The sequence below is a fragment of the Marmota flaviventris genome, chromosome 7, assembly GCF_047511675.1.
Source record: "Marmota flaviventris isolate mMarFla1 chromosome 7, mMarFla1.hap1, whole genome shotgun sequence".
NCBI lineage: Eukaryota > Metazoa > Chordata > Mammalia > Rodentia > Sciuridae > Marmota > Marmota flaviventris.
The window spans coordinates 60,701,286-60,726,998 of NC_092504.1; the positions used below are offsets into that span (position 1 = coordinate 60,701,286).

Sequence of the window (25,713 nt, forward strand, 5' to 3'; positions counted from 1 at the left end):
TGGCTATAGGAGAAAGGGCATTAGTTACTGGTTGAGTAAATAAAGTCATCCCTTAGTATCTGTTGGAATTGGTTCCAGGATGCCCTGAAGATAACAAAAATCTGTGGATGTGGCAGGTTTTTGACATTTAGTCCCAGGATTCCGAGTTCAGGTGCCAAGCAGAAAGTGGGCTGGCAGTGGGTGGGGGGGAAGAACTCATTTCCTTCCCTGGCCACATCATTCCTGGATTTGTTATATTCAAGCCTGTTGCATGTCAGGGACTTGTTATTGGCTTTAATTACTGAACAACTAAATATTCAACAGCAGCAGTAGCCAGATCAGCTTTGATGCAGCTGAATCCACAAATTGCTGAACCCACATACAATGTGCAATTCTACCACCAATTCTACCACTTTGTTCATGAGCCATTGGACCCTACTGGAGTGCCTGGAGGAAGGAGTAGGTGACACGCAGAGGACTGGTCAACTTTTCACCTGATTATTCAGCACTTCCTCTCTCAAGAAGGTCTTTTGATGAATATTTACAAAGAACTAAATATTGTCAAGTCTGTATCCATTCTCTGAGTCCATATATATCTCTTCCCTCAAACATTCTTGTCAATGGCCTTGTATTTCTGGGCCTTCCAAGTCTCAGGCTGCTGAGCTAAAACATCAGCTACTGACTATTAACTGATAATATCTGCGCCTCAGGCCATTTCTCTTTTCAGATACAGTGGTCAACAGGATATGTCTTAATTCATTTTATGTTGCTATAACTGAGTACCACAGACTGAGTAATTTGTAAAGAATAAGGGTGAGAATATGGCTCTGTGGTAGAGTGCTTTCTTAGCATGCATGAGACCCTGGGCTCAATCCCCAGCACTGCAAACAAACAAACAAATAAATAAATGGGGGATATGATTAAGCTCATGGTTACAAGACTGGAAAGTCCAAGATCTAGTAACTACTAGATCTGGTGAGGTCCTTCTTGCTGGTGGGGACTCCCAAGAGGCATAGGGCATCACATGGCAAGACAGAATATACTAGCTCTGCTCTCTCCTCTGAAGCCGCAGTCTCATCTGATTGGCGCCCCACCCTTATTGCCTCATTGAAGTTTAACTACCTACCAAATGTCTCACCTCTAAATATCATAGTCAGATTGTTTCCTTCCTCTTAAAACCTCAGAATGGGAGTTAAATTTCAGAATGAGTTTTGGTGGGGACGTTTAAACTGTGGAAAGATGAAATGTTTAAAATTCTGCTTTCTGGACAATTTCCCTTCCCTGCTGATCTTCAGTACCACCTTTGAGTTGGGCTGTAATGTTGCAGCTGTCCTCTTGTGGCCAGTGCCCAGCTGTGCAGACTCGTAGGCTGAGGAGGAAAGGGTGGTGTGGTGGGAGTGGCACATCATGCAATCCGATGGTCTTCGCTGTCTGCTCAAGCCCCATCCAGTACAGAAGACTCCCACTGGATCATGAGATGCAATGCAGTTTGGCAATGAAACATAGGCACCTTGGAGCCAGGGGGTAGATTCTAACCAAGGTGTGCCCCTTATTAACTATAACTTGGACAAATTGCTTATCCCCTCTGTTCTGGTTTAGATATGAGGTGTCCCCCTGAAGCTCCTGGTTTAACATAGGAAGTGAAACGATTAGATTATGAGAACTGTAACTTAATCAGTGGGTTGATCCATTTGATGGATTAATAATTTGAGATGACTAACTGGGTGGTAACAGTAGGCAGGTGAAACATGACTGTTAGAGAGAGGTCACTGGGGGGAGGCCTTTGGCGATTATTTCTTGTTTCCTTGGATCTCCTCTCTCTCTGTTACCTGGCTACCATAAATATGCAATTTTCTCCCACCACCTCCCTTCCACTATGACATTCTGCTTCACCTTGGGCCCAAAGCAATGGAGTCTGTTGACCGTGGACTGAACCAAAATAAACCCTTTCTCCTCTAAATTGTTCTGATCGGGTATTTTAGCTTACAGCAAAGAAAAGCTGACCAACACACTCTTTCTGCTTTAGTCTTCTCATCTAAAACAGGGACCATAAAAAAAAAAGACAGTACTATCTCATAGAAATGTGGTAAGGATTAGAAGAAATGTTAGAAGTTCTTAGAACAGAGTCTGGCACATGAACACACACACACACACACACACACACACACGAAATGTTAGCTGACTTTACGGCTTGGTGGATCAGATAACCCCCTGTTTATCATGGGCATCTGTCACATGGTACCAACTGTGTCATCATCAGACTTCTGTATTTACTAGTGCCCAGCAAGAAGTCCTGATCTGTTTCTCAAAAGGGAGAACAGTTATTAGCCACAGGGTTTGTGGCTCGACTGCAAAACCCCGAGGATCTGTGCTATGCTTCTCCTTTCTGGACACACCAAAGCTCCATTCAGCAGCCACAGGTGCTGAAAGCACATTGGCTTCACTGGCCCAGAGGGCAGTGCTTCCTGGACTGGCTAGAAAACCTTCTCTTGCTTCATGCTGCTCTCAAATCTGGCAGCTTCTCAGATGACTAAAGAAATGAGCTGAAACAGCATGTCTAAATCTAACCTCCTTATTCCTTCTCAGCCTTTTGGCTAAGACCAAGTGTAAATCTGGCCTCCAAAATCCAAAGAGAAGTGCAAGATGCACACCATTCTATAGTATTTCCAACACCCAATATAATGAATATAAATAACCAGAGAGCATAGAAAACAATGTAAAGTTGTTCAATAATTAGGGAGTGATAAGCTTTTGAGTCATTACCTTTGTAAGGACTCGTTTATTTTGTTGTAAATATATATATATATATATATATATGTGTGTGTGTGTGTGTGTGTGTGTGTGTGTGTGTGTTTTAATAATGGCCTCATTAAATTCCTGAGACTTTGTCAGGAATTTAGTGAGGTTTTACAAATCGGTACAACTGGTTTCCAGCACATTGTTGCTTGTAAGATTCAAGGCAGTGAGGGATGCTGGGGTGAAGAATGAAGAGGATGGATTTGCTAAGCCAGGTCAGCAAATCCAAGGTTAATTCCACAAAAAGATCGATTATTCCATTGCCCATGGAAGATGGGAAAACCTCATCGCACATAGAGATGTGGAGATAATTTCTCTGGTGAGGACAATGGCATTTGTTCAGGTGTGCCAAGAAGCCAGATGTTAAGGTGGGGTTAGATGTTCATGAACTTCATTAGGGAAGTAAACACGAAAAGATAAGGAGAGCTGTTAGTCTGCGATGCATGTCTGATCTCTGTGGAAGGAAGGAGGATCGGTATAAGAAGAATCTTGGATCATAGCACAATGTGAATAAAGGTTCTGGAGGCCTAGTGAGGAGTCATAGTTGAAGCTGTCCAGAGGAGGAGTCTCAGAACTTGCCATAAGGTCTTGCCTTGGTACATCTGCTAAGTTCAGTCACTGGCTGGGAGTAGCCCATGGGCAGTATAACCTCAGTGTGAGGGTAGAGGATCCAGAGGAGGCAGCAGCTGAGTCCAAGAGCCAGTTATGTTCTCTAGCAGACCTTCGTGGTATGAGTTCATTAGGTTGGGAGTTTAAGGTACTTGAAGCCATCTGCATCTTCCCACATGTTCTCATTTCAGAATTCAGGGATTCGCTCTTTCCTGGTCAATGTTACATCTTCCCATCAGACATCTGGAAAAGCTATTAATTCAAATTATATTTTATTTTTATTTTTGATATTGGGGCTTAAACCCAGAGCTTCCCATATGCTAAGCACACCCTCTACCACTGAGTTACACGTCTAGCCCAAGGACCCAATTTAGTTAAAAGCACAGGCGAAACAACCTGGGGCTTGGACTGGCATCTGAAATGGGGAAGGGGACAGTCTTGAGACTGAGCTCTCAACCTGTGGGACCTGATGCTATCTCCAGGAGGACAGCATCAGAACTGAACTCAATTAGAGCACACAGCTGGTGTTCAGAGTCGCTTGCTTGGTTTGTGTGGGAGAACGTGCACACATTTGATCATAGGAGCCTTCTCTATCAATTGTGGTGTGAAAACAGAGGAAACATATGCAGTTTGTTTTTCCAACACACATGGAAAGTGGCAAATGCTCTTAATGAACTGGATGAACTCACTAGGAATATTTTCTACAGAAAATGCTAGTTTCTATTCACTGCTTATAATAAAATTCACAAAGAGATAAGCAAACGGGACAGCTAAAAAGGAACTGGAATTTTATGGTTTTGAAAATGACTAGTCTCACACATGGGGAATGATGCTTAAATTTAAGAAAATTTAGAGCAGAGGGCAAATCAGGGACACTTCCTGCAACATGGTCTAAAGATGAATCCAAGGGTGTGAATGTTAAATCTCTTGTTAAGACCTCAGAAAGATCAAAAGCATTGCCTCAGAGTCCCAGTCACTTTGACAAAAGACCCACTAAAAATGCTATGGATTGCTGCACAGATTCTTTGGATCAGACAACAGGGCTTCTAAGAAGCTGAAGGATGTTCTTCAACAGAAACCCAAGGAAGGCAAGAGCTTAGCTTAAAGAGATTTGGGGCTCTGACTTTTGAATAATTGTGTGGGCCCAATAAAATTCACTGGAGACCCATAGAGTTTTTCAAAGAATCATATTGGCATAAACATTGCCATCTTGGGCTAAAAGGGTCAGAGACAGTACAAAATGAAAAGAACCCTTTGGGTCTGTAAAATTCAAATAACAGAAAACTAATGAGAGAAATTCTTAGCTGTGAATGTGTGATTCCACTGTAGAACACATGACTCAGGACAAAACCCAGACAGCGGAGTCAAAGTCCTGGAGAATTATTCTCAGACATTAGCAGGACACAATTCTAATGGAGGAAGCCCCAGCACTTCCTTGGTTGGTTAGTTAGTTAGTTGCTACAGAGCATTGACTCCTCTGGGTTCCCAGTTCCCTCTTTCTGTGGTGACTGTCCTATGACTCTGCTACCATAGTCTGCTGGGTGGTTGTGGTGGGGTGCAGTTAACTTGTCTCTAAAGAAGTCTTCAGATTGAAGGGAAATGTACTAGAATAACTATTTAAGGAATCACATCTATATAGTCTCATCTGTACTTGAGCCCGATTTGGATTCTAACATTCTGGATTCTAAGGTGATGCTATAAAGGAATGAGATTTGGGGGGAATTTTGTAAGTGCATTTCATATATGAGAGGAATGTAAATAATCTGTGGCTAGAGGACTGATTAGAGGACAGATTGTTCTGGTCACAAGATGGAGCTATTAATTCTCTTCCTCCTCCTCCTCCTCCTCCTTCTTCCTTTTTTTTTTTTTTTTTTTGGTACTGGGGATTGAACCCAAGGGTACTTAACCACTGAACCACATCCCCAGTCCTTTTTTTTTTTAATTTTTTAATTTTGAGATTTTTTGAGACAGGGTATTGTTAAGTTGCTGTGGGTTTCGAACTTGCCTCATCCTCCCAAATTGCTGGAATTACAGGCATATGCCCAGCCTTAATTCTCTTCTTAAATGTGGGCTGGATTTAATTGTTCCATTCTAACGATTAAATGTGGTGAAACTGGTGATGGGTGATTCTGAGACCAGGTCACTAGGTCGTAAGAGGCACTGTGCATCCTCTTGGCTCAGATGTTCTAGGACAGTGTTTCTCAGCATAAAAGATCCATGTTAATCTTACTGCCCTGTCCTGTGCAGTGTAGGATCTATGGCAGCAACCCTGACTTCTACTCACTCAGAAGTGGAATTGTTGTGTAAGAGAACGTACGTGGGTATCCAGACAAGTGTGTGCATACCCACAAAGTTGTTTGTTCTGTTTGGATTTTTAAGGCTTTGGGTGTATTGTATAAATTGCCTCTAAACATCTTTCTATGTTTTTCTTCTTTCGGGGGTTGAATATAAGTGTTCTTTAAAAAAAAAAAAAACTTTGCCTATTAGACAAAAATTGCTATGTTGTTCTAATTTGTATTCCTCTTGTTATTGGTGAATTTGAACATTTTGGAAATGACTTTGGCTTGTTGCATTTCTTTGTGACTTAGCCTGTCTTCCCTTGGGCGGCAACAGTGGTGCCCTCACAGTCCACGCTGCACATTTTGGCGGGAAGAGCTAGGGAAAACCCTCCAGTGCAGGTGCCCAGGGTGTAAAGGTTTTCCACTAGAAACTCTTTTTTTTTTTTTTTTTGGTCCTCCATCTAATTTTACTTTAAACTCTTTTTGATAAAGATAAATTTTACTCTTTTTGATAATTTTTACTTTAAGCTTTCTTTTTGATAAAGGTTAACAGAAAATAATATTTTTGGTATCATGGTCATGTGGGTGGGATCAGGAAAACAGTTAATGAATAATACTGAAAAAAGGAAGAAGACAAGAAACAGGAGGTAAAGGTACCCCAGGTTGTCCTCGTCTTGGTTTGCTTACCTCTGACCTTGTCTAATCTACTTCATTCTCTCTCAACAAGATAACAGTCAGTGAAAGGAAGGAAGGATCTCTGGACACTCACCTGCTATAATTTTGGTAATATGTTCTAGAGCTTTACCATTCCTGATATCCATTTATCCATTCAGTAAATATTACATAGTAATGCAGTACTTCATAGGCATCCACCATATTTTACTTAGCGATTTCATTTTGTTGTGCAGCTAGGTGGCCTCTAGGCCACACATGTTGAGGAGTGGGGTTGCTGGGTCCTGGGGTATATGCATTCTTAATTTCATAAAATTCTTACAGATTGTTTATACCTTTTTACTTCTCCAAAAGAAGTGCCATTTTTTCTAATGTTTGCCTTTCTGATGGATGTAAAATGGCATAACATTATTTTAATTTTCATTCATGTGGATACCTGTGAGTGAACATTTCTATATCTGTTAATTTTATCCAATCAAGCATTCCATAAGTTCCTGTTATGTTTCAGGACTTGTTCCAGGCACTGAAGAAAGAGCATCCCTGTCAACATGATGGCACTCACCTGTAATCCCAGTGAATTACAAGTTTAAGGCCAGCCTGGGCAAGTTAGCAAGACCCTCAGCAACTTAGTGAGACCCTGTCTCAAAACAAAATAAAAAGGACTAGGTATGTAGCAATGTAGCTCAGTGGTTACAATTCCATGGTTTCAATTCCAAGTCCCAAGAAAAAAGTTGTCTCCTGTGTTAGGGAATGTCACAATGATAGTTTCTCACATTTAGTTTTATTAGCTTTGTAGTTTTACCACTAACACTTAAGACTTTATTCTTTCTTATGTCTGCCATTTTATGTGGCACGAAGTACTAATCCAGCTTTATTTTTTTCTCTATACAGTGAGCTAGTTTTTCCAACAGAGTCTCCTTTTCTAGAGGTTTCGTCATTTAGCATAGCAGCTCAGCTTGGTGTCTATTCTGGAACTAAGATGAGTCAGAGGTTTGCAAACAGTTGCAGCTAGAAAATGTCTCTGTGAAACCTGAAGCCGGGTGGCTCCAACATGACTGCTTTGCAGGGAGGTTTTGCTTGTGCTGAATGTTATGTGGACCCAGGAGCTGAGGTTTGAAAGCACTGGACAGGTGCTAGTGGTGATAAATACATTTCCCTAGGGAGGCAGGGCTTGTAGACAGAAGAATTACAAACCAAGAATGTGTCTGAAATCACCACAAATGTTGGAATATTCCCAGAAAGGATATCACATGTCACACATCCAAATTTGCACACTCACCTCTAAAATTTATGCTTTGAAATTTGCACATAGTTTAATAGCCATCAGGATTCAGTGTAGCTAGAGCTTCAGAAGACCAGGTTCAAATCCCAGCTTGGTCATTCATCATCTGAATGCCCTTGGGCAGAATTACTCCTCTGAGGTCATTACAGGAGATAATCCTCACAAAACACTTAGCCTTGTGCATGCATATCTTAAGTATTCAATAAACAAGAACAACCAGAGGGAGGCCTTTAGAAGATAGGCTTTGTGTTCCAAGGAATACAAAGAATGAACAAGCATTGACCTTTTGGAATATATGATCTAAGATAGGGATTAGACAAACTACAAAAATAATACTATTATACGAGAAAAACTCACATTTTGTTCTAAGAAAGTTACAATGTGTTCAGAGTTCAAATAAAATAATGACATCAATTTGAGGAATGGGGGGTGTGGAGAGGGATTTTTAGCTGGAGAAAAGTTTCACAGAAGGAAGTGGCATCAGGAAATGTTTTGATCAATGATGAAGATTCTGGCAGGAGAATCCTAGTTGGGCTGGAGTACAGACAACTAGTGGAGAAAGGCATGGAGTGGTCTTTGGAGCTGTGTCCTAGGACACTTTGAAGGCTAAAATCAGGATTGAACTCAATCTGGCAGATAAGCGCTGTCTTACTCAGGACTATACTTGAGTGTGATTAAATCAGGAATAGTTGTGGAGTGGATGAGAACCAGAGCAGATGGAGGTACCCTGCTGACTTGGGTAGTGACTGTAGTGGTTTGGACAGATGAAGGAGAGGTCTGAGTGGGGTGAGGACACTGGGAATGACAAGGAAAAAGGCAATGGAAAAGTACAGTTTATTCTCTGCTACTTCACTTCTGGTCACCAAAACTGGAGGAAAGGGTAGTTCCACAATCAGCAACTTTCCAACTCTCTGTGGACACTAGTTAATTCTAACACCAAGATCATACAAGTTTAAGGACTTAATTTCTCAAGACTTCCTCTACTTTGGAGACCAATCCCAAGTCCAAGCCTCTCCTACTTCCGGCCAATCAGCTATGAACTGGCGTTTCCTATGACTCCCTCCTTAGGTTCTATGATTTGCTAGAACTCAGGGAAACAATTTAATTACATTTTCTGGTTTATTATAAAAGATACATGCTATGGGCCAGATGTGGTGTCACATGCCTGTAGTCCTAGCGGCTCAGGAGGCTGAGGCAGGCGGATCACCAGTTGAAAGCCAGCCTCAGCAACTTAGTGAGGCCCTAAACAACTCAATGTGACACTCTGTCTCTAAATAAAATATAATGGGGATGTGACTCAGTGGTTAAGCGCCCCTGGGTTCAATTCCTGCTAAATAATAATAATAATAATAATAATAATAATAATTGCTATGGTTTGGATACGGTTTGCCCCTCAAATCCTCCATTGACACCATAATTAGTTGAAGACAGGAAACCTATGTGACAAAAAGGTGAGTTCTCTGTTGTGTTAAAATGCATATAGAATCTTTGTAAAGCAAAAAAGTCAGTGTGGCTGGAGGGGACAAGTTTGAGATGAGTCCTGAGAGGTCATGGGGGACAGATGCTACAGAGTGCTCAAGGTTTTTGCAATAGGAGAATCTTGAGCAGAGGACTGGCATGATAGTCTTGGTTACACAAAATCACCCTGACTGATGGCTTGAAGTAGTTTTGTTTTGTTTGTAGTGACAGGAAGGATATAGTTTTCAGTTGTTGAGATGAGGAACTGTGGGGCAAGTACCAGGTTTGAAGAGTGCAGATCTGGGTGAGCTGGGTTGGAGATGTCCATTAGGCACCCAGGAGGAGACACCCAGTAGGCATCACCCAGCCTTCCACCCCTCCCTTATAATTATGTGTGTGTGTGTTCTAACTGTATAATAGTAGAATTTGCCACCTGCAGGAAGGCTGAGCCCGCCCTCTAGAAGGAGCTTCCTGTCAGAAGTTGTTTGTTCCCAGCAAGGGGTACATTGGAATCATTTGTCCTACTCTAAGGAGGCATGTTAGTAATTACTCCAAGGTGGATATTTGCCATCTGTGGCCTTCAGCAGTTGGATTTGGCTCAGACACAAAGGTGGGGGATGTTCAGCTTGAAAGTAAGTTTGTAAAGTCATTACATTTGCAGAGGATGTGGAATTTGGGGGCGGGGTAGTGTATACTTCTTAGCTTACAGGGTTGCTATTGTTTTGGGAGGATTAAATAAACACATATATAAAACACTTGGAATACAAACAGCGCTTAATAGGGAACTGCTATTTTTACTAATAAATTTATGTATAGGAGCTTGTGCCTGGACACTATCCAGTCCAGATAGGTGGGCGCACAATTCGCAGCAACCACACAGTTCAAGGAAGAAGCTATGAGAGGAAGTGGTTGAAATACTTGGCATTTATAGATGTATACGTTGTCAGTTCTATCCTTCTATTTTATAGATGATGAGGCAAAGGCTTAGGGAGGCTATGCGCAAGTAATTGGTTGCCCGATGGAGCTTCCATAGGGTCTCGCAGGTTTTGGGCACCGCATCTGCCTACTCACCGCCCCGCCCCCCGTTCGAACGCACGTCCTCTCCGGAGCTGGCCCTGGACCGCGCGTCACCGACGCCTAGCGGCCTCTAGAGCCTCAAGTTCGTGGAAGCTGTTGGCCTCGGGCTGGCCGCGCTGTTTGTCAAAGGGGAGGGGAAACGAGATTCCCGTCGGAGCGCGAGGCTGGACAGGACCTCGCCGACAGCCGCGAGAGAAAGAAGGGTGTGGGGCAGGACCCAGGAGCGCGCGCAATATTGTGCGCTTTTGAGCTCTTTACGCGCGCGGGACACAAGCGGAATGCTGCACCACGCGCTCTTTGCAGCGGGTGACTGGAAGAACCAAGAAAAAAGTGTTGAGTGCGGCTTGTGCTCGAGTCCCAGCCCCTCTGCAGCCGGGGGCCGCGGCTCGGGGGCGGGGAGTGGGCGGGGCTAGGAAAGTTGAGTCTCAGTCGCGGAGGGCTGGGCTCGGCTCGGGAGCGCCCGCCGCAGAAACCGTAAAAGGCTGGAGCGGGCGGAGTGGGTGTGGCTCTGCCTGCGAGATCCGAGCCCTAGTCCAGGTTCTCGTCGTCTCCCGCGGCTGCAGCCTCTCAGTCATGGGCTCCGTCTGGTCAGCCCTGCTGGTCGGAGGGGGTCTGGCAGGAGCGCTTTTCGTTTGGCTGCTGCGGGGCGACCCCGGGGACAACGGGAAGGACGGGGGCACCGAGCAGCGTAAGGACGCCGATATTGCGGCTCCTGGAAGCGATCAGGGTGCTGGCAGCGGTGGATTGAGCCCCGGACCTTACAAGCAGGAGGTGGTCATCAAACCAGGTATTATTTTTTTTTCTCCGCGCGTCTCCAGGGCGTGTCTACCAGGTGTTGTGAAGTTCATCAAGGGAGGGAAGAAACCCACCTGAAGCTTTACTAGCGGCCGATCTCGGCGGAGGAGCTTTCCCTGCAAGGGCCTGGACCCTTCGCACATCGCCTTTTCCCAAGGCCCAAAAACGTTTCTCACCCTCCACGGAAGTCTCGGAGATACCCTACCCGATCCTCCCAGGGCCGCGCCCCGCAGAGTCTCTGCCCTTGGCGCCCACCCAAGAGCCTGGGTCCTGGCCGCTCCAGCGGGGACTGGCCCTTCAGCTTGACCGCGCTTGGTGCGGTGCGGGTGGCTGCTGTTGCGTTGCCGTTTCCCGGCTTTTCGGAAAGGCAGTCCTAGGTTTGGGGGGCATCCCACAACCCTATTCAATTTCTGGCCGAGCAGGGACTTTTTCTGAGTCCAGTCCCATAGCCCCACGCCCTCTCACCCCACACTAGAGATGCGCCGTGAGCCCCTCCTGCTATCTGGACGCTTCTACAGGAAGGCAAAGTTCAGCTTGGATTCCAGCCAGGAACGCTGCAGCTGAAGCCCTGAGCCCATTTCAGAATTACCAACCCTCACACGCGGCCCTCTAGAACAGCGGAGGGTGATCTAATCCCCCTTGGGAAGGCACTCTTAACAGGCGACCCAACTCTGATGAGTAGAATCGACATCTAGGTTCAAACCTATGTGTTTTAGAGAAGATAGTCAAAGAGCGAGCACTGGCACAAAACCCACCTTCCAGTGCCCTCCCTGGCAAACAGCCTGTCATGGACAGAAGCCTAATGGTGAAAATGACATCTGCGAACTTTATTTTTAGTGGCGTGTTCATTTGTAGCTACAAAAAATTCTGCTGTGCCTTTCCTGCCATCAGTTTGGGATTACCTTTTTTCCCCTAAAGATCAGCCTCATGTTTTAGGTAGAAAAATTGCAAATTCAGAGTAATATTTGTTGACATCTCATTTCCAACCCCACCACTGGGGGGAAAAAAGAGGTAAAATGAAACCAGACTGCCCTTCCCTTTCCCCTCAAATACACCACTTGGGCTGATTGTATGATTTTGAAGATTTCGGTCTTGTAAGGAACTATTTGGATTACCAACAAGATGGAAATTCTTTAGGAGACTTGATTTGTGTAGTTTTAAGAACCCCCCCCCCCTTTTTTTAAGTATGTATAGTGGAAGGGGCTGCAAGAAGATTTTTTTTTCCCACTAAAGAAATACTTGTGGCACTGGCAAGGAGAAACTAGCTCACCCCCACTGACAGTTCACCTCATCCCTTACCTTGACCAATCATGCACTGCCCTTGCTGTTCCCTTAGTAATGACTCCTGATCTGCTCACCACATGAGGGCAGATCCTTGCTCTGTGTGTGTGTGTGTGTGTCCGTGTGCCCGCCCTTGCACGTACGAAGCATATACTCTACCACTGAGCTATAGCTCCAGCCCTTGGACAGCATTTTTGATGATAGGAGCCTAACAACTTGACTTGGTTGCATGCCAGCTCTGACAGGACTGTGCCAGGCTGAGGACAGGTTTACACTTCTGCCTTTCCAACTTGCCACCTCATTTACAGTCTTCTGCTCTCTCACTGATGCTCCTGGATGTGCCTTTTATTGTCAGATAGACATGTATATTCTTAGAACACAACAGATAAATATGTACTAGATTTTAAGAGACTTGGTGAACTGCAGAGTTATAGTAAAGCCTTCAATAACAGTCTCTATTCTCAGTCTTTCTTTTGTGAACTGCCTAACATGGTACATTTTTCCTTTTGTTCCTTAGAGCATCTTCAAGAAAGCAATGGACATTTGATTTCTGAGACCAAAGGTCTTGGTAACCTACAGGAAGCATCACAGAGACCACAGAATCCTTCCGGAGAATACTGGGACAGTGCAAGACAGCCTGCTTCTGCTAGACAGATCCCAGACACACAGTCTCTAGCTACCTCTGAGATTGCCAACTCCAGTGGTTACTCTCAAGTTTCAAGAAATAAAAGCCTTGAATCTCACAGAGGAGAACAGAAATTCCAAAAAGAACATGACACACCCACTAAAGCAGCTACATCATCTGCAGAGAAGTTGCCTTCTAGCAACCTGCTCATGGACAGAGCTACAGAAGTGAGTCTTGCACAGTTGAACAGTCAGGACCTCACTGACCATGAGGACTGGGAAATGGTGTCTAGGCACTCATCTTGGGGAGATGTGGGTTTGGGTGGCAGTCTTGAGGCCTCAATGGACAGTGGCAGAAGCACTCGTGTGGAGGCAAGAGGTTGGGAAGTGAATGGGAAAGCAAAAAAGGTCGCAACGATAGCTTCAGAGTCTCGGCAAGTTAACATCAGGTTTCAGGTACATTACATCACGGGCACTGATAGTCAATTCATCGCAATAACTGGAGACCACGAGAATCTTGGGAGATGGAATACTTACGTCCCTCTCCACTATCACCAGGATGGGTTTTGGTCTCATTCTGTTTTCCTGCCAGCAGATACAGTGGTGGAGTGGAAGTTTGTGTTGGTAGAGAATGGGGGAGTTACTCGCTGGGAAGAATGCAGCAATAGACTCTTAGAGACTGGTCATGAGGATAAAGTGGTTCAGGGCTTGTGGGGGATTCACTGATTCTGCCTGCCAAATAACAGGCTGTAGCAGAATGTAGAAAAGGCTGAGGCTATGGAGCACACTGAATAATTTAAAATAAAGGCAGCGTGACTCCAAATTTAGCCATCAGAGCTGTTTTGAATTCGCTAGTGGCTTTTGTCTGATGTCAGAAATATATATATGCAGATAATGTTTCCAGTGAGCATGGACTTTTTTTCTCCTGTGGCTTGGGTTGACTGACCTGTGCTGATAAATCATTACCTTGGGGCTCGGCCTTGGGGTGGGGGTTGACTTAGCTAAACTTCAGGTGTGGACTGTGGTCAGGAAGCACAGACACTAACCAGCTCCACTGATTCAAGCTTGAGCTTTTACAGGCGCTCTGGAGACCAAGGCAATAAACGAGTCTCTTTGGAAACAGCTGAAGAAACTCTCTTCACACATTTTACATTTAAAATAGTTAACTCCATATGGAATTGTGACCAGAAAAATGTCTGGTCACTATGTGTGATTAGTAAGGATCTGAGGTAAAGTTCTGAGACTCCCCAGGGTTTTTGTCTGATTTTTGCCTGCCAGGTGTGGATTTGAAGTCTTTGTCTTAATGATCAGAGTCTACCCTCAAGGAAGTCAGGCATGGGAACATCCCCATGAGAAAGGGAATATAAATGAAGTTCAGATGCAGGCTGAGTGAGGGGGCCTGAGGTGAGGGATACCTCCTAGAGGACCAGGAGGTCCAGGTTCAGCCTGGCTGACCCATCACTTACTCTGGGAGCCCCTTAGGACCATCTCCCTGCTCAGTGCTGCCCTCTCTCACCAGGTCTCAACAGATGGACTGTCCCATTGCAACTGTTTCCATCCCTCGCCCCCTTCCCACTCCTTTCATCCCAGTAGTATCTCAGGTGACAAATTTTACCCAGGTCAGTGAGACAAAAGTATATCTTTGCTCTGAAAGGAGACATTTAAGCTTTAAGTTATTGTATCTGAATAAAGAATAAAATTTGAGTTTTAATAACCTTGTTAAATGTCTGAATTACTTGTCTAATTCTTAGTACCATAATAGCATACATGTAAAATAAAATACTAATATTTTCTTCAATAAGAGACACATTTAAAAAAATCAAATTAAGTATGAAGAGTCTGTTTTTCTCCTCTCTTTGGAGAAAAAGTTTAAAATATTTCTTTTAAAACTTTTGCTTGGAGGGAAATTCAGCATGCCTGTACTTGAAAATGAATTCTTATATGTTAAAATGACTTTTAGTAAGTGTAACATCTATTGGTGAAACAATAATCCTAGTAAAACTCTTTGCTGAAAAAAACATAAACCCAACAGAAAGTAGCATTAGAAAGTGCTAAACAGAGCTGTTTGACAGTTTGGGGCTCACAGTACTGTATGTTAAATTCATATATACTGCTTACATACTTGATAACAAATTTTGTATTATACCAGTGAGGTTTGCAGAAGGCATTTATCATTAATGCACATAATCAAGCATTCCTATAAGGTAAAATTAAAGATAAAACACTTTAAATAAAAATATTTTTAGAATTCTGTCAGCCATTTTATTATCTGATGAAATAAAAATCTTTCACTAAAGCCAACAGACTTAAGAGATTAACATAGACTATTAAACTTTGTTTTAAAAAATCATTTAAAATGGTGCTGGGAAAACTGGAAATCCATATGCAACAAAATGAAACTGAATCCCTTTCTCTCGCCATGCACAAAAGTTAATTCAAAATGGATCAAGGAGCTTGATATCAAATCAGAGACACGCCGTCTGATAGAAGAAAAAGTTGGCTACGATCTACATACTGTGGGGTTGGGCTCCAAATTCCTCAATAGGACACCCATAGCACAAAAGTTAATAACTAGAATCAACAAATGGGACTTACTCAAACTAAAAAGTTTTTTCTCAGCAAAAGATACAATAAGAGAGGTAAATAGAGAGCCTACATCCTGGGAACAAATCTTTACTCCTCACACTTCAGATAGAGCCCTAATATCCAGAGTATACAAAGAACTCAAAAAATTAGACAATAAGAGAACAAACAACCCAATGAACAAATGGGCCAAGGACCTGAACAGACACTTCTCAGAGGAGGACATACAATCAATCAACAAGTACATGAAAAAATGCTCACCATCTCTAGCAGTCAGAGAAATGCAAATCAAAACCACCCTAAGATACCATCTCACTCCAGTTAGATTGGCAGCCATTATGAAGTCAAACAACAACAAGTGCTGGCGAGGATGTGGGGAAAAGGGTACACTTGTACATTGCTGGTGGGACTGCAAATTGGTGCAGCCAATTTGGAAAGCAGTATGGAGATTTCTTGGAAAGCTGGGAATGGAGCCACCATTTGACCCAGCTATTCCCCTTCTCGGTCTATTCCCTAAAGACCTAAAAAGAGCATGCTACAGGGACACTGCTACATCGATGTTCATAGCAGCACAATTCACAATAGCTAGACTGTGGAACCAACCTAGATGCCCTTCAATGGATGAATGGATAAAAAAAAAGTGGCATTTATACACAATGGAGTATTACTCTGCATTAAAAAATGACAAAATCATAGAATTTACAGGGAAATGGATGGCATTAGAGCAGATTATGCTAAGTGAAGCTAGCCAATCCCTAAAAAACAAATGCCAAATGTCTTCTTTGATATAAGGAGAGTAACTAAGAACAGAGTAGGGTCGAAGAGCATGAGAAGAAGATTAACATTAAACAGGGATGAGAGGTGGGAGGGAAAGGGAGAGAGAAGGGAAAATGCATGGAAATGGAAGGAGACCCTCAGAGTTATACAAAAGTACATACAAGAGGAAGTGAGGGGAAGGGGAAAAATAATACAAGGGGGACAAACGAATGTCAGTAGAGGGGGCAGAGAGAGAAGAGGGGAGGGGAGGGGAGGGGAGGGGAGGGGGGATAGTAGAGGATAGGAAAGGCAGCAGAATACAACAGACACTAGTATGGCAATATGTAAATCAATGGATGTGTAACTGATGTGATTCTGCAATCTGTATATGGGGTAAAAATGAGAGCTCATAACTCACTTGAATCAAATTGTGAAATATGATATATCAAGAACTATGTAATGTTTTGAACAGCCAACAATAAAAAATTAAAAAAAAAAAATTTGTTTGCCCCTAAGGTAGTCGTCCCCACTGCTGGAATTACGAAACAGAATGTATGCAAGGAGACTGGTGCCTGTAGATGTGTGTGGATAAATATAGTACTTATGAGGAAAAAAAAAAAAATCATTTAAAATGGGATGTGGCAATAGGGTTTTGAGAGCATGCGCGTCCTCAGCCCATTTGCTAGACCCAGCAAGCTGTGTTTCCAGGCTATCATGGAAGGCAGCAACACCAGATGCCCAGTTCTTGTCCCTGTACCAGTTAGTGGGTCTCAGCAGCACGGCTGCTCTCTTAAGAGTAAATCACCCAGGCTCCCTTTTGCCCTATGGTGCTAATATCCATGAGGACTCTTCCCGTCCTCTGCATCCAGCTATGGGAGGAAAATAAAGCAAGGAAAATTGCATATTAACACTTTTTGTTTGAAAGTGCCACATAGTATTCTTCCCACTTTCCATTCTATTAGTGAGAGCTGGTCAGGTGACCAAAACTAGATGTAAAGGAGGTGGAACTGGAAAATAGACTGTCTGCTAGACAACTGTTCTCTATGGGGAAACAGGAGCACAACTTTTTGAACAGTTAGCCTTCTGCCAAATTGTCCCTGATGTTTTGGCACAAATGAAACATGTTTATTTCTGTTCTTCTTGTCTCATTGTATTTGGTACACAAGCAAACCCTCCTAATTTATTAAATTCTAATTAAGGCAAGACTGAATTATTTCAACCTAGAAGTTTCTACTCACTTGATGAAGAGTAACAAAAATATTTACTTTCTTTGGTAATTAATAAAGACTTCTGAAAGTTTTGACTAAGGGTCCCAAAGTTTTGTTATCTGATTACCTTCACTTATATTGACAGGACAAACAGTGAGTTCAGAGTCACAAAAGAAGGCCCTGCTGGAGTTTGTCCTGTCCTTGGCATTATGCCACTTCATTTCCACATGAAGTCACATTTTACCCCAGGCATTTTTTAAGCTGAAAAAAAAAAAACCCTAATGTCTTAGAGCCAGTAAAGATAACAAAACACACACAGTTATTCCAGTACACTGGAACTAGCACAAATGAACACGTCATAATATATGAATACTTTCAAATATAGCTAGTATTGTCTGAAGTTTTCCTCTGAGAGCACTCAAGAATAGTTTGATTCAAAGTAGATTTTTACAGGACAGGTATCTTTTATTATATTTTCACATAAAAAGAAAAAAAGCACACAGGGCACTAATTAAAGTAACAGCACAATTAATTGGGCATCATCCCTCTGTAAAGAATAGGCAAGCAATGTGTCATTTCAGTAACATTTTTTCCTGGTCTTTCACTTTCTGTATCCTCTTTTCTTGATTTCTGATCATTGAAGACATTGCTGAAAACGTTGATAAAACAAAGTTAGAATAAGAAAATCTACTTTGGTTTTAAATTATGTGCTTCTTTAAAGATTCACTTTTTAACAGTATAGAATTAAGAAATTGTGAAAATTTGCAATGGAGCATATTTTTTGAAAGGTAGAGTTATGAAACAGAAAAGCATGAAACATGATAGTTCTCCCATATCCATGGTATTTAGCAAGAGCTGCCCATCATCTGCAGATTGTAGTAGTTTCTCATTCAAATGGCTTCAGATTTTTACAAGTGGATTAACTTTTTATTTTGTGATTCATTCATTGGGTGACATAGTCTCTTATAGCTCTAAACTAATTTAAATTATGTGTAGGCTAAATATCATTATTTTGTTTTCTGGCTATGAACTCTAATTCTATTTTGGCTACCATTATACAAGTGTCTGTTTATAGAAAAAATAGACAAGAAGGACAGTGTACAGGAAAGTTCACATGAAAAACCTCTCAACCCTATTGAGGGTTGGTCAGCAAAATTGTCATCCCTATCAGATAAGAGTAGGGTGGAGCAGGACCAAAATCAGACAATTAATGTAGGGGTTGGTCATGGCTGAGATGCTCAAATGTTGAATAAAGTTTCTAAATTGCTAATTCAATACCTTTTAATGGCTCTATAGCTAGGAGAATTAATCTGAAGGGAAGGCAAAGATTCTTTTTTTTTTTTTTTTTTAAACCAGAGATTTATACCCAGGGGTGCTTTAACCAATGAGTTACATCCTTGGTCCTTTATTTATTTTTTATTTTAAGACAGGGTTTTACTAAGATGCTTAGGGTCTCACTAAATTGCTGAGTCTGGCTTCAAACTTGTGATCCTCCTGTCTTAGCCTCATGAACTGCTGGGATTACAGGTGTGTGTCACCATGCCTAGTGAAGGTAAGTACTCTTAGGAACAAGAACTCTCCCAAAATAAGCAATGTACCTTGGTTCTTCAGCTGCAAATCTTCTACCAGGGTTTGCAAGCTTTCCAATCTGTTCTGAAGTTTTCTGCATGTTTTTCCTGTTGTTTCTAGTGGGGGAGACTGTGAATCTATTAGAAAATTGCTTAAATGTGATATCTAAAGTATATTTGCAATTTCAGGTTAAACGACTTCTCCTTAAAAATAAAGAAAAATTTAAAACACTTTTAAGATAAGGAAATTGTCTCCTATATAAATATCACAATGCTAGTCTATTTTATTTTGTTTCCAATCTTCACTATTATTTAACTACATAGTATTAAATGGGATGGGTGAGAATACTTCAAGTTTAATTAATGACATACTCTGCATTGTAAATGACAGCTTTTCATGCCAAACCTGACTAGTTCTATTAACTTAGGGCTTGGGGGAGCAAGATCTAATTCAGACATTGGCGCTGCTTTCAAATATATGTGAGGCCACTGCCCATCCATTAGTTGTCACCTGAATGAGAATAGTATTGACATCATGGGAGAGGGTCAGGTGGGTGCTTCCATGTCTTCAGTGACCTACAATAAAAGTGGCAATAGCAACTGAAAAGCACCCCGAGGCATGAAAGCTATTCTCCAATAAATATGCTAAGTCCTGTCTATCTCTAAAGATACCTGATTAGTAAGCTGAGTAATTTAATTCTTTTTTATTTTTCTTTTGTAGTGCTTGGGATTGAACTTAGGACCTTACACATGCTAAACAAGTGCTCTACCACTAAGCTATATCCCCCATCCCTAAAGATTCTACTTTGATCTTAGCCCCTAACTAGCTGTATAATCTTCATAAAATTATTTGCTGGCTCATCTTGCTATTAAAAAGCACCTTTTTTCATTACAGATATTAGAATTAAAGACAATCATCTAGTTATTATTTTAATTCAAGAGGATGAGAAACAATTTCTTGAGAGGTTTCTGACATTAATGCTATGAAACGTGATGTTTTCTGATTATCTAACAACAGGGGAAAAATGCCAAGTTATCATGTAACATAAATTAACAAAGTGATAACTTTCCTACAATAATCACTGCTCTTAACAGATAAATAATTTGATACTTTAAATTTGGGGGGAGGAGGAGTACCAGGAATCGAACCCAGGGTGCTTAAGCACTGAACCACATCCCCAGATAGTTTTATATTTATTTATTTTTTGGGTACCAAGGATTGAACTCAGGAGCACTCGGCCACTGAGCTATATCCCCAGCCCTATTTTGTGTTTTATTTAGAGACAGGGTCTCACTAAGTTGCTTAGTGCCTTGCTTTTGCTGAAACTGGCTTTGAACTTGAGATCCTCCTGTCTCAGCCTCTGGAGCCCCAGCCTCCCGAGCCCCAGTCACTGGGATTACAGGAGTGTACTACTGAGCCCAGCTCTGTTTTATTTTTTATTTTTTTGGCAGGGAATCACTAAGTTGCTTAGAGTCTCTCTTAATTTGCTGAGACTGGTTTTGAACTTGTGATCTTCCTGCCTCACCTCCTTGAGATAGGGATTTAGGATATATAGAGAGAAATATGGAATCTTAAGGGAAATACCCTCAAGCCACTGAAATGCAGAGTCAAGCCACTGAGCTGCAGAAAACACAGTTGTAAACCTTGGCCCACACCCTTATAAAATGAGAGAAATACATAAGTACAGGAAAACTGAAATTGTGTGGTTCCATCCTACATCCACCTCCAGTTTGGCACCTGATATAGCTCTTCTATAAATATTGGGCCCCTTGTCTGAGTTTGGGCTGCTTCTCACTCTTGAGACAGCCACATTGTCCTTTGAATGAGTACTACCTTCCTAAAAAAACTTCTGTCTATGCTTTTGTCTGGCTTGTGCTGACAATCTTTTCTATCATGTATGCCAAGTACCCCATTGGTCTTGAGTTGAGTTCCCCCTCTCTAGAAACTCCTCCTACCCTTCTTCAGAGACATCTCTTCTGTGACATCTCTTGGCCCCTGAGGATGGGGCTTCAGAGGCATCAACTTTGGTAAGTGTCTTGACTATGACTTATTCGCTTAGTTCCTGTACCTGTAACCTATTTCTATCTGCCTCTCCCTCCTTCCCTTCCTCCCTCTCTCTCACTCTCTCTCTCCCCCTCCCTCTGTTTCTACTTTCAAAGACCAGAGAGCACAATCTCCATATGCCTCATTTGTCCTGGGCTCCCCTTCTTAGGTGGCTGGGAAAGCTCCATGTCCAGTAGATTCAAATGTCAATAAGGTGGCGGCTGATGTGGTCCTAGGGATCTAGTAAATCTTTGAACTTTAAAACTGCAAAGGAGCTCAGTGATCCTCTTAAAGCCCTTTCTTGCTCTTATGCTGCACAGTGGGCATCATATAGGTTTCTTAACTTCTGTGGGACTTAAACAGGTGATGTTCTTATTCTTTCTCTTCTTCCTTTCCTTGGTCAAAAGTCTGTTTGTCCCTTAAGAAGACGAGTACTTGTTTATAAAAACACTGAAGATAGGAGAGTCCCTTAGGCCAACATACCCCTTTCCTGAGTCAAAGGGAACTTGAATTGCTTCCTAAAACGAATATGAGAGATTGTCTCCCAGCTTGAGCATCCCTTTGTTTTGCCAAACATGGGGTTCACCCAAAACACATTGTTAAAGGCCTTGATGTAACAATCAAGGAAACTACTCCCCACTAAACACCACATTTAGACCCAGTACACTTAGTGGCAAATCCAACTCTATGCTTGTGCCATAAATCTCTTGACCCCAAGTTTCAGCTAAAACTGAAGGAATATCTTGTTCTTGGCCTGTCTTTCCTCACTCCCTTTTCTCAACTTTCTTTGCAGTCTCACTTTAAGTGCCCCAGCTAAGTTATTCAATACTAGGGAGTATCATTCTCACTGTTGGGGAGACAGGGGACTAAAAAGGTGGTGCAAAGCTGTGCGCTGGTCATGATTTATGTGTGGCCTTGAGAGAGAGAACAGTTTCTTAGGCGTGCAGGCATGATCCCATTCCTATGGTCAGTGAGCCAAAGGACAGATACCTTAGCCGAAGGTGGAAAATGGGAAATAGCTAATGTCACTTCACCCTTACTTAGGAATAGGGGGAGTCAGCTTTTAAATAAGTAACAGTTGTCAGAACAGTGAGAGTTATGTTCAAAACAAAGTGGACCCCTATTATATGAACAGATTTCTAATTAAAACTTATCTGACTTTATCCTATCCCAAAGTGCCTCTAAGCTCTCTACAGGGTTTTGTGTCCTCTCTATTATTTTAAATAACAAGAAATTGCAAATTATTGAATGTACCTAGATTACTTGAGATCTTAGGAATGTTCTTTTCAGGGTTTTTTCTTAAAACCTAGGTAGGGGCTATCAAACACCCTGAAAACTGCATAATGGGGCCGAAGATGCTCATATGATTGACAATTTGCAGACAATTTGGAACAGACTTACAGGTCTGATCCCAGCTGGGGACTTCAAAAGTACCCTGGAAGCTATGTTGTTGGACAGATTGGAAAGTCTGATCCTGATGGGGACGCAGAGTGGAACTCAAAGATGGAAAAGACTCAGAGTACCCCAGGACTGTTTTTTCTTTTCAGAAAGCACATTGAAGCGCTCTCTTCAGCAGCACATATACTAAAATTGGAACAATACAAAGAAGGTTAGCATGGCCTCTGCACAAGGATGGCATGCAAATTCGTGGAGCATTCTGTATTTTTAAATACAAGAGGCTTACAGGATATCAAATGTACAAAATCACAACAGATCTACACCAAGGCACATTATAATGAAAATACTTTGCATACAGAATAAGGAGAGAATTTTAAAACCAACAAGTGAAAGGAATCAGATTACATAGAGGGGGAAACCAATTAGGATCTCTTCAGATTTCTCAACCCAGACCCTCAAATCTAAAAGATCCTGGAATAACATACACCAAGTTCTGAAAGAAAGTGGATGCCAACCAGGAATCTCATCTCCAGCAAAATTAAGCTTCAGATTTGATGACAAAAACCTTCCATGATAAACAAAAGTTAAAAGAATTTACAACAAGAAAGTCTGCACTATAGAACATCCTCAGCAAAATATTCCATGAGGAGGAAATAAAAAACAACAATGAAAATCAGCAAAGGGAGGTATCACACTAAAGGAAAAACCAATCAAAGGAGAAACCAAGTCAAGTTAAAAACCAAAAAGAAACCAAAATAACCAGGAATACAAACCATGTCTCAATAATAACCCTGAATGTTAATGGCCTGAACTCATTAATCAAAAGAGATGGACTGGCAGATGGGATTAAAAAAAAAGGACCCAACAATATGCTGGGTCTCATCTCATAGGAAAAGACACTAACAGACTGAAGGCGAAAGGTTGGGAAAAAACATATCACTCACATGGACTGTGTAAACAAGCAGAGTTTTATATTCTCACATCAAATAAAGTAGACTTCAAGCCAAAGTTACTCAAGAGGGATAATGAAGGACATTTTATACTGCTTAAGGGAACCATACATCAACAAGACATACAATTATAAATATATATGTCCCAAACAATGGAGCATCTATGTTCATCATACAAACTCTTCTCAAGTTCAAGAGTCAAATAGACCATAACACAATAATACTGGGTGACTTTAACACACTTCTTTCACCACTGTATAGATCTTCCAAACAAAAGCTAAACAAAGAAACTATAGAACTCAATAATATAGTCAATAATTAGACTTAACAGACATATAAAGAATATTTTATTCATCAACGAGTAAATACACTTTCTTCTCAGCAGCACATGGATCCTTCTCTAAAACAGGCCATTTATTATGCCACAAATCAACTCTTAGCAAATACAAAAAAGTAGAGATACTACCCTGCATTCTATCAGATCACAATGGAATGAAATTAGAAATCAATGATAAAAATAGAAGCTAATCTAACACCTGGAGACTAAATAATATGCTATTGAATAACAATGGATTGCAGAAGACATCAGAGAAGAGATTAAAAATTCTTAGAGGTAAATGAGAACACTGATACAACATATCAAAATCTCTGGGATACTATGAAGGTACTACTAAGAGGAAAGGTCATTGCATGGAGTTCATTCCTTAAAAGAAGAAAAAGTCAACAAATAAATGACCTAACATTACAACTCAAAGCCCTAGAAAAAGAAGAACAAATCAACACCAAAAGTAGTAGAAGACAGGAAATAATTAAAATCAGAGCTGAAATCAATAAAACTGAAACAAAAGAAATAATTGAAAAAAATTGACAAAATGAAAAGTTGGTTATTTGAAAGAATAAATAAAATTGATAAATTCTTCGCCATGCTAACGAAGAGAAGGAGAGAGAAAACTCAAAATTACTAAAATCCATGACAAAAAAGGACACTACAGAAATACAGAAGATAATTAGACACTATTTTGAAAATTTGCACGCCAATAAAATAGAAAATATCAAAGACATCGACAAATTTCTAGAGTCAAATGATTTACCCAAACTGAATCAGAACGATATACACAAGTTAAACAGATAACTTTCAAGCTATGAAACAGAAGATGGCATCAAAAGCCTACCAACCGGGCTGGGGATGTGGCTCAAGTGGTAGCCGCTCGCCTGGCATGCGTGCGGCCCATGTTCGATCCTCAGCACCACATACAAAGAAAGATGTTGTGTCCGCCGAGAACTAAAAAATAAATATTAAAAAATTCTCTCTCAAAAAAAAAAAAAAAAAAAAAGCCTACCAACCAAGAAAAGCTCAGGAGCAGATAGATTCACAGCTGAGTTCTACAAGCCCTCCAAAGAATACCAGTACTCCTCAAATTATTCCATGAAATAGAAAAAGAGGGAATACTTCCAAACTCTGAGACCAAGTTCACCCTGATTCCAAAACCAGATAAAGGCACACTAAGGAAAGAAAACTTCAGACCAATATCTCTAATGAACATAGATGCAAAAATTCTCAATAAAATTCCAGCAAATGTAATACAAAAACATATTAAAAACATAGTGCACCATGATCAAGTGAGGTTGATCCCAGGGATGCAAGATTGGTTCAATATATGGAAGTCAATAAATGTAATTCATCACATCAATAGACTTAAAGATAAGAATCATATGATCATCTCAATAAATGAAGAAAAAGCATTAGACAAAATACAGCACCCCTTCATGTTCAAAACATTAGAAAAATTAGGGATAATAGGAACATATTTCAACATTTTAAAAGCTTTCTATGCTAAGCCCAAGGCCAACATCATTCTAAATGGAGAATAATTGAAAGCATTCCCTCTAAAAACTGGAACAAGACAGTGATGCCCTCTTTCACCACTTCTATTTAATGTAGTCCCTGAAACTCTAGCCAGAGCAATTAGACAGACGAAAGAAATTAAAAGATACAAATAGAAAAAGAAGAACTCAAACTATCACTATTTGCCAAAGACATGATTCTATACTTAGAGGATCTGAAAAATTCTGCCAGGAAACGTCTAGGACTAATAAATGAATTCAGCAAAGTAGCAGGATATAAAATCAACACCCATAAATCAAATGCATTTCTATACATCAGTGATGAATCCTCTGAAAGACAAATTAGGAAAACTACCCCCTTTACAACAGACTCAAAAAAAAAATTGGGGAAATCAACTTGATGAAAGTGGTGAAAGACCTCTACAATGAAAACTACAGAACGCTACAGAAAGAAATTAAAGAAGACCTTAGAAGATGGAAAGATCTCCTTTCTTCTTGGATAGGCAGAA

General features: G+C 41.3%; 2 protein-coding genes and 1 non-coding gene across 4 annotated transcripts in view; 2 read left to right on the forward strand and 1 right to left on the reverse strand.

Moving 5' to 3' along the window:
- The first annotated feature begins 10,302 nt into the window (after positions 1-10,302).
- On the forward strand, positions 10,303-14,570 carry Stbd1 (starch binding domain 1). The gene is made up of 2 exons (XM_027939835.2): positions 10,303-10,939; positions 12,746-14,570. Exons 1-2 carry the CDS (start codon positions 10,726-10,728, stop codon positions 13,576-13,578), a joined length of 1,047 nt encoding a protein of 348 aa, XP_027795636.2. The 5' UTR covers positions 10,303-10,725; the 3' UTR covers positions 13,579-14,570.
- Positions 14,571-17,839: 3,269 nt separating this feature from the next.
- Positions 17,840-25,713, reverse strand: part of Ccdc158 (coiled-coil domain containing 158) — an 85,671-nt gene continuing 77,797 nt past the window's right edge. For both annotated transcript variants that reach the window (XM_027939863.2, XM_071614818.1), the window contains exons 22-23: positions 18,998-19,105; positions 17,840-18,048 (exon numbers count right to left, since the gene is read on the reverse strand). In XM_027939863.2, coding sequence (XP_027795664.2) covers positions 17,972-18,048; positions 18,998-19,105 — 185 coding nt within the window. In that variant the 3' untranslated portion in view covers positions 17,840-17,971. The remainder of the gene's footprint in view (positions 18,049-18,997; positions 19,106-25,713) is intronic.
- Positions 22,572-22,678, forward strand: LOC114096376 (U6 spliceosomal RNA). The gene has a single exon (XR_003583416.2). It is a non-coding gene; the product is annotated as a U6 spliceosomal RNA (small nuclear RNA).